General features: G+C 45.4%; 1 protein-coding gene across 1 annotated transcript; it reads left to right on the forward strand.

Annotated features, from left to right (window-relative positions):
- Positions 1-3,231: 3,231 nt before the first annotated feature.
- On the forward strand, positions 3,232-4,428 carry LOC309409595 (carbohydrate sulfotransferase 5-like; the record flags this gene model as incomplete). The annotated part of the gene is made up of 1 exon (XM_082005765.1): positions 3,232-4,428. The coding sequence occupies exon 1, from the start codon at positions 3,247-3,249 to the stop codon at positions 4,426-4,428; it is 1,182 nt and encodes a 393-aa protein (XP_081861891.1). The 5' UTR covers positions 3,232-3,246.
- Positions 4,429-9,418: the final 4,990 nt, after the last annotated feature.

Raw genomic sequence — 9,418 nt, forward strand, 5'->3', positions numbered from 1 at the left:
ACACTTCTTTTACTGTGTGGGTGATGGAGCACTGGCACAGGTTGCCCAGAAAAGTTGTGGAGTCTCCCATGTTGGAGGTACTCAAAAGCTGTCTGAACATAGTCTTGGGCAACCGGCTGTAGGTGGTCTTGCTTGAGCAGGGAGGGGTTGGACCAGATGACCTACACGAGGTGCCTGCCAACCTCAACCATTCCGTGATTCTGTGAGACGAACCAGGCTCCTTTAATCACTATTCTGAAATGACAAAAGAATTGTAGCAGCTTGATGAGAAAGATTGGGGTTTTTTTAGTTTGTTTCACAGAAGTTGTGTGGGTTTATCCCTTTCAGTGCTCATTTGTATTTTGTATGCTTGGCAGTTAGCTATATGCTTCTGTAATGCGAGTAGTGACCCGGTAGGCTTGAGAGACTGATTATAGGGGAGGCCTAGCATCATGCCACCTGAAAAATCCATGTAAATGATTTTGTGACATGATTACACAGTAAATGGACAAAAGGTATAATACTTGAAGATATTATATGTCTTATATAGGATTTAAAAAAATATAAAAAAAAATAATTTGAAGACCTTGTGTGCATGGCTCAAGCTGCATTCTGTTGGCAACTGTGGTCAGGGGCTCCCCTGCTCTGTTTCCCTTCTGTGCCTTTTTGTTCCCTGCCTTCTTCCAGCTCCAGTGCTCCAGCTGTGCCAAATTGTTTAAGCACTAAAGAACTAGGTCAAGAAAAATGAACGGGTAGCTTCCTTTTCCAGGCTAGCAGACTGAAACGGCTTGGCAGAGCATCTGATAAGCATTGGGACTATGCAAGAGAGGCTTCGGGGGCCATAGGTTCCATGGTTATTTGCACAGAGTTGACGGGAAAGTGGAACCACTGGAGAAAAGGGCCTTGCCTTAGTGGACAGTGCAACCACTACAAACTCAGTGATAACCATAGTTTTAGAGATAAGTAAATGCTGTTGCTAAGCTACAGAAACATTGTATGGTGAAGTAGAAAACATAATAAAACAGTAAAAAGGCATTTTTAGCTGAGTGGGTATAAAGTAGAGCAGATGTAAAAAGTATACAGAACTTTGTGTCCAGAGAAGAGCAACGAAGCTGGTGAAGGGTCTAGAGAACAAGTTCTGTGAGGAGCAGCTGAAGGAACTGGGCTTGTTTAGTCTCGAAAAAAGGAGGCTCAGAGGGGAACCTTATTGCTCTCTACAACCACATGAAAGGAGGTTGTAGTGAAGTGAGGGTTGGTCTCTTTTTTCCTGAGTAACAAATGATAGGATGAGAGGAAATAGCCTCAAATTGTACCAGGGGACATTTAGATTGGATATTAGGAAAAATTTCTTCACTGAAAGGGTTATCAAGTATTGGATCAGGCTGCCCAGTGAAGTAGTTGAGTCAGCATCTGTGGACATATTTACAAGACATGTAGATGTGGCTCTTAGGGACATGGTTTAGTGGTGGACTTGGCAGTATTGGGTTTACAGTTGGACTCGATGATCTTAAGTGCCTTTTCCAATCTAAATGATTCTGTGATTCTATATCATACAAGCGAGAAATGGTACCTTGGGAGAAAAACTTCTGCAAGCAAGTTAGTACCTTACTCATTTGCCTGACGCTCCTTACAAGATACTGTGTGATACCAAAGGTAGATGCTTTTATTAACTCCCTTTTTCCTACTCCACTCTTATATCTGCTGTTTATCTTGAGTTGCAAATGAAAGTTTAGTAGCAAAACTGTGTTTTTTTAAGACCAAATGAACTTCTTTATATTGTGAAAAGACATTTAGGTAGTGGAAGGAGCCGAAACTGCCCATTTCTCTTTCATTTGACCATTTATTTCAGTTTTTGGTACTAATTAATAGTCTTTTTCATGTTTCAGTAGGCTAGCACTAAGAATTTAATGCATTTATTATGTCAAGTGAGTAAGTATCTGTATTCACTAGTCTGCATGGTTTACTTTCAAGAGTCCAGAGTGTGTCGATATATGTATCTTTCACTGTAACAAGAAAAAATACTGTCTAAATGCAGCTAGATAGCAAATGCTTATATGTAAAACTCTTGAGATTATCTTCATACACAAGGATTCTTATTTTCCTAGTACCTGGCCTACTAACCTATACCTATACTGACTGCTTACAGGTGGAATCTGCAAAAGTGAGAGCACAAAGGATGCCAAAATACTCTAGTAAAAAGTTGTGAGGAGAGTATGTGGCTTGAACTTTGACTTCAAAGTAAAACAGAAGTCCATTTGGGGTTGACATGCCTAACATTTTCCAGGAGTTACATACAGACTAATTCTAACGCATAAATGGATAATTCCTTAAATGCAAACTCAGGGTATTCAGTCGTGGGGTATATGCGCTTCAGTCCAAAGACACACATCAGCTGCTTTTTCATTTTAACATCTGTGGCCAGATGTGGATTCAGGTTGTGAGTTTTCACCCATCTCCTGCAATCTGGAAAAAAGAGGGTTGTGCACAAGCATCAATCGGTGTAGCGCCCTACCGTCACTTGCAGGGTACAACGCTCACATTAGATAAGAAGATGATTTTTATTTCAGTAGCCATAGTTATTGATGTTCCTGTCTACTCCTTTTAAGGAATAGAAACCCTTGTAATGTTAGACTGAAATGGAAATACAGTGGAGTGATTCAGAAAGGGTTTTTTCCCTCAGCAGTATTTACCAGAGTTCAAGTTGAGGACTTTGTGTATTTTGTCAATTTCGCCCAACAAGAAAGGAGAGTCCAAAAAGAGGTTGGGGGCAAAAAAGAGGTGGGACATTGACAAAAAAGTAGGGGCTGAAAATGTGTGGGAGGCCAAAAAGTGTTGGGAGGCCAACAGGAGAGTAGAGGCCAAAAAGGGGTGAGAGGCTGAACAGAGGTGGAAGGCTTGAAAACGGGTAGGAGGCCAACAAGAAAGTAGAGGCCAAAAAAGGGCTGGGAGGCTAAAAAGTGTTGGGAGGCCAAGAGGTTTCCTTCAGCATGAAACATTCGCTCCGAACCTATTTCTGCTGTGATCTTGCTGTCATGCATTACTTTCTTTCCGTTTCTGACACCTGCCATCTGTAGATGATCATCTCCCTGTGCCATTGATTAAGGAAGCAAATGGTGCCAAATACATACATGCCTATTTGAAGAAACGTTTTACTAATACAAGAATTTCTATTGTGTGAGTTTTATCATTGTTGTGCCACAGGAGCAATGGTTCACCAGCATTTTCCTTCTTTTTTTCAGCTTTTGTTACTGCTTCTCATTGGTGAGAATGGCAAGGATTCGGATTCCTAGCACAATCGTTATACTTTTTGTTACCGTTCAGACTGGATTCTTACTCTTCATGTACGCCCGGTACAGTAGCTTCGTGCCTCAGTCTGAGGAGAAGCCATCTCAAGTCCACATCCTCATTCTCTCTTCCTGGCGGTCGGGATCTTCTTTTGTCGGTCAACTATTCAGCCAGCACCCCAGCGTCTTCTACCTGATGGAGCCTGCATGGCATGTGTGGGTTACGATGTACCAGAACAGTGCTAAGGTCTTGCACATGGCGGTGCGGGACCTAGTCAGGTCGGTCTTTCTGTGTGACATGTCTGTGTTTGATGCTTACATGCCTTGGAAAAGAAACTTATCTGATCTTTTCCAGTGGGCAGTGAGTCGGGCTCTGTGTTCTGCTCCTGCTTGTGACTCCTTTCAACGTACTGACATAACCAGTGAAATGGCATGCAAGACTCTTTGTGGACGGTACCCATTCACCAAGGTGGAAGAAGCCTGTAAAACCTACAGCCATGTTGTCATCAAGGAGGTTCGATTCTTTGACTTGAAGGTCCTCTACCCGCTTCTCACTGATCCATCCCTGAATCTCAAAATCATTCACTTGGTTCGTGACCCCAGGGCAGTCGTCAAGTCACGGGAACAATCGGTCAAAGCATTAGCCCGTGACAATGGAATTGTTTTGAGTACCAATGGCACTAAAGTGGAAGACAGCAAATACAAAGTAATGCAAGAGATTTGTAGAAGTCATGTTCAGATTTATGAAACGGCTACTCTAAAACCTCCTAATTTCCTTAAAGATCGGTATTTAATGATCCGTTTTGAAGATCTGGTAAGAGATCCATTATCAGAAATCTCAGAAATGTATAAATTTGCAGATCTTCGTTTGACCCCCACGCTCAAAAGCTGGATCTATAATATCACACATGGACAGGGACCAGGAAAAAAAAAAGAAGCTTTCAGAATCACATCTCGAGATGCAGTTAGTGTTTCACAGGCATGGAGAAATGTTCTTTCCTTCCAGAAAATTAAGAAAATACAGGAAGTTTGCAAAGGTGCTATAAACATGCTTGGCTATCAGCTGGTGGATTCAGAAAAAGAACAAAGAGATCTGTCATTGGATTTAGTGTTGCCAAGACGACAAAATCAATTCAGCTGGTCATCGTTTAATCCAAAGCACTGAGACATTATTTTGGTGAGCTCTGGGGTGGGGTGTGTAGATGGTTGAGTATTTGTCTACTGTGCAGCATATAGGTAATTTGAAAATCCTTGGCTGATGAGTTTTAACAGTCTTCCTGTCTACTGTTTCCGTAATGGAAGGAGGTTTTTTCCCTGAGTTTCTTACACTGCAAAAACAAAAAAACGCATGAAAAATACTGCAAGATGCTTGTCAGATTGCAAATTTACAGCTGAGCTGTGCTGTTCTCAGCATTATTTTAAAAATATAATTTAAGTACTTTCTATTAAAAAAAGAATTGTCAAAGATGAGTTTGTTCATTGATATGAGTTCACTTCTGTTTCCGTGTTTTAAATATTTAAGAATCTCAGTTCTATATTTGTATAAATGGAACAAAGTAGAAACTAAATTCCTTCACTTTCTTCCGGAATCACTTGACTTTCTTCCTTTGCTTTAAAGTTGTTTTGCAGTTGTGTAGTTTTTTTTAGACTTCTGTTGATGTTTTGAAGTTTAACATAAAAGTTCTCCAACAGCTGGTGCAACTGCAGTTCTGTTGTAAAAAGCTATGTGAGAACTTCACTTACTGATAGATTTCTTAGTGCTTTCCCTGGAATGGCAAAGTTTGCAATCAGATTCTTGAATGTGATATTGACATGGAGTGCAAAAAGCAAAAGAGATGAAGAAACTTTGAGCAGAATCACTGTCAAAATAGCTTGTTAATGCTGTCCCAGTTGTGTGTTCTAACACTGCGACACAGAGTAGGCACACACTTGCTCCTGAAGTGCGATTCATACCTTTATCCTCTCTCTTCAGAACTGCAAGTTGTTGTTAATGAAGGTCACTGAGAAATGTAAGGTGCCTTGGAATTTTGCGTATTGATTATACTGCTGTATGGAAGTGATCCATTCAAACAACTTTGTTAGCGGAGATAGACACTTGTGTATGGGGTTTTTGTTTGTTTTTAATTATTTTTTTTTTAATACAGCACATCTTGGGATGGACAGTACATATTTGATGAATACCAGACAATCCTGTTAGGGCTAATTGAAGAATGTTGTGCTATAGCTCATTTAGGATGAGCACAAAAACTCTTCCGTGCCACTACTGTGATTTGCTGTAGGAGATGGATGTTCCTAGTGCTCTAGATGCTGGGCCATGGGCCCGTCGATGCGGTGTCTCCTTGGGGGGGATTCTCTAGGGCCACACCTGTTGTTTCTGGGGATTTCCCCAAGTGTTCCCAGATCTATTGTGGGGCCTGTGGAGCCATATTTTTTTTTGTCTGATGACTCTTCCAGGGACTCTTGAATTTGTGCTGGCATTTCTGGTGCATTCCTCAGTTCTTTGGGGACTATTTTCTTACTCAGGTTATCTAGAACTTCCTCCCTGTGTCAGGGAATCTGGAATTTTTGGGTGGGAAGGGTATCTGGGTGGTGGTCTGTAGCACAGGAGGTCTTTTGGGCTCCCCAATGCAAGAGAGTCATGGACATACTGGAGAGAGTCCAGTGAATGGCCACTGAGGTGATGAGGGGACTAGAGTATCTGTCACATGAGAAGAGCCTGTGAGAGGTGGGACTGTTCAGCCTGGAGAGAAGAAGGCTTGGTGCGGATACCTTATTTATGTATATAAATACCTGAAGGGGGGATGTGAAGAAGACTGAGCCAGGCTCTTTGCAGTGGTGCCCAGTGATGGAACAATAGGCAGTGGGCACAAACTGAAGCACAGGAGGTTCCCTCTGCATATCAGGAAACACTTTCCACTTGTGTTGGTGATGGAGCACTGGCACGAGTTGCCCAGAGAGGTTGTAGTGTTTCCTACCTTGGAGATAGATACTCAAAAGCTGTCTGAAACGGTCCTGGGCAACTGACTGAAGGTGGCCCTGCTTGAGCAGGGAGGGGTTGGACTAGGTGACCTGCAAGAGGTCCCTTCCTACCTCAACCGTTCTGCAATTCTGGAGTCACTACTGTCACATCCAGGGCAGTTGGCTCCCACAGGCATGAGAAACTTGCCCTAGGCCTCAAGGTCATCCAGAGTGCCTGCTCCTTTACTCCAGCCGCCGTGCTTTTGAAGAAGAGCAGGTAATTTTGCACTTACTGGGGCTTTTAGGTCTCAGTGGTCATGTTGGGGCAGGGTTGAGAGGTTGATGGGTTTGGAGGGACAGTTTGAGAGGGCATCTGAAATGCCCTTGCAGTTTGGAGTGAGGCGGGAAAGGAGGGGTTAGAGGTGGTGGGGGAGGGAGACTGCCCTGCTTGGGGTGCTCTGTGTGTGTGGGTGCCCGTACCTCAGCCACTGTGTGTGGCTGTCAGCGTTGCAGGAGCCATGAGGGTGGTGGACTTTACTATGCCTCCCCCAAAAGCTCTGGCTGGCAAAGTTACGCCACAACAGAGACTGCAGCTGTCTGCACCCCTGGACACTGATAATGACTAGCACAAGGCCTCATGCTGTACTGTTGTTTTCCCTGCTATGTGCAATGGATCTGCAAATGGCCTTCGAGATCCCGAATATCCCTAAAGTCTGCCCCAGATCCCCCAGATACTGCCCCAAAGCTGCCAGCAGCCCCCAAACTCTCCCAAACCCTTCCTCAAAGCTCCTTCTGACTCTCAAACCCTTCTCAAAGACCCCCTAAAGCCCTCTTTCATTCCTCTGTCTCCTCCTCCCTTCTTCTCCCCACCCCCTTTCTGGATTCCTGTACTTCTGTCAAACTGAAGGTCTGGCATTCCTTCGTGTTTGTCAGGCCTTCGAGGTGCCAAAGGCTGGTGGGTGCTCAGTGGAGTTGATCAGCAGTGAATGGAAGGTGCTGTTGATCTGCATCATTTGGACTAAGTCTAACACCTCTCCAGAGATTTGTGTTGCTGGGGCATGGGACTGTGGGTGTGCACTGGGGGAGCAGCAGTGGGCTAAGATGATATGGGGAGAGTACGGTTGATAGTGAAGAGGCGTGTGGGCAAGGTGTCAGGAGGGCAGAGATCAGAGTCTCCTGAATACTTGGGTGTTAGGGCAGGTGCCCGTAGTAGGGTGGTCTGGCATTGCTGTTACCGTCTGTCCTCTGCATGGGCTGTTACTGCCTCTTGCTTGCCTGTGCCTAGGCGAGGCTGTCATGTGGTGCAGCTTGACTCACGAATGTGATACTGGCACAGAGCCTGATCTCCTGTTGGATCTATCTTTATGTAAACAGGTATCTTCCTTGCATTGGCCCCATTCTGCTCCTCTTCCACCTCTCTGCAGCAGCAGCTTGCACTTGACTCAGCCTTCAGGCACACTGTTGAGTCACAGGGCTTTCTAGCAGGGTCTGTTAGACTTGAGCTACTTGTGTGTGTTAGGCAGCCTATGGAAGTGAAGTGAAACGTTGCTTCTCTCATTGTCATGGCTACAGTCTGTTTCCCATTAGCTTAGTCTCTCTAGTGCCTGGGGTTGTAGAGGCTGCTTTCTGAATGGTCTGGAGGAGACCAAAAAATTCAGGTGCCATGGATGTTGCATGCCTGACATTTCTGTGGGAGAAGGGCTTGGGCAGTGCTAAGTGAGGAAGCGTAGGTGGGTTGTGGGAGACAGAGGGCTGGAGTGCGGGCTGGCTTCCTTGCTCTCAGGTGAATGAGAAGGGTGTTTCTGCTGGCAGTGTGCTGAGTAGGCAGCGCTTTTGGGCACGGTAGTGGATGGTTGCTTGGGAGTGTGAGAGGTCTTAGCTTTCCTTCTCTTGCCTGTGTTGAATGAGAAAATGGATAGGTGAGAGGACTGCTTGTTTCCCCTTTCTACGTTAACGTGTTTTTTCATGCAAGTAAGATAAACACTTCTAACATTGCAGTGTCTGCACTGCAGTTTCCCTGAGGGGTACCACCTGCCAAAGACTGAAGAAAGCTGGATGCCTGAGCAGTTAGGTAGCTTGGGCTAGAAATGCTCACAATGTGGTTAATAGGCTAAACACATGTCTAGTTTACATCATAAATATTTCCCTGTCTGTAGTGTTTTGCCCTCATTCTGGACACTCTGTGCCATTTTCTGCATAGCCTGGATAACACAAACGTGTTGGTACTGCACATGAATGAGTGCTCGCAGCATGGCAGGTACATTCAGTGGAGGTGCAGCTTAGTATCCTATGTATCGCTTCTTGCATATGGCTACATTCAAACGGTGGCTAAAACCAAGCTTATAAACAGCAACTGTAAAGTGTTTGTGACCTGTCTTACAATTCTGCTGCACTGACAAATGAAGAGGAAGTGTTTTAAGCTGCAGGTGGAGATCCCTTGGCTTCTCCTTTACTGTTTTCTTGCTTGCACTGTGCTTTGTTTTTTCATGCGTAAAACTGAGGGTTTGGAAGTTTTCTTGTGCAGGTTTTTTTGTTCAGAATCTCTTGTTGAGGGTTTTTCACTCAGATGTTGTGGTTTACTTGTTAATTTTGTGGGACTTAGTCAGGATTTACAGTTTACACATGTACTGCTCAGGGCATAGGTTTTAAAATCTAACCTCACCCATAACTTGTAAAGCCCCAGCAATCATCTGGGTTTCGAGATTTGCAGTTTTTCGGCTAGAGTCAAGGTTTACAGTTTATTGTTAAATAGACAGGTCTAAATCCTGAGATGATAAACTCTGGGCTATTTGGAGGGGCTGGTGCTGCTCTGCCCCGGGTGGCCGTGGAGGGGCCAGCGTGAGCCAGGAGCGGAGCGGTCGCCGAGTGTCGCGGGGCTGCGGCTGCACCGAGGGAGAAGGTAAGCGGGGCGCTCCATGGACCAGCGGGTCCCGGGGGAAAGCCCCGAGGAGGGGCCGGTGGAGCTGGGTCGGAGCCAGCGGCGGGGACTGCGCGGGCGCGTCCGCACGGGGCGAACGGCGTCCCCGCAGGGTAAGGAAGCGAAGAGGGCTGCCTCTCGAGGCATGCCGGGAGCTGTAGTCCCTCCTGGAACACGGGGCTTCCGGTCGGCCAAGTTGGTTCCCCGGAGATTGCCGGGACGTGCAGTCCTACGTCATGCGGCTTCCGGGCGGCCATGCCGTGTTTGCCAGTGCATGCCG

Source organism: Phaethon aethereus (assembly GCF_964289735.1).
Source record: "Phaethon aethereus genome assembly, chromosome: 13".
NCBI classification, from domain to species: domain Eukaryota; kingdom Metazoa; phylum Chordata; class Aves; order Phaethontiformes; family Phaethontidae; genus Phaethon; species Phaethon aethereus.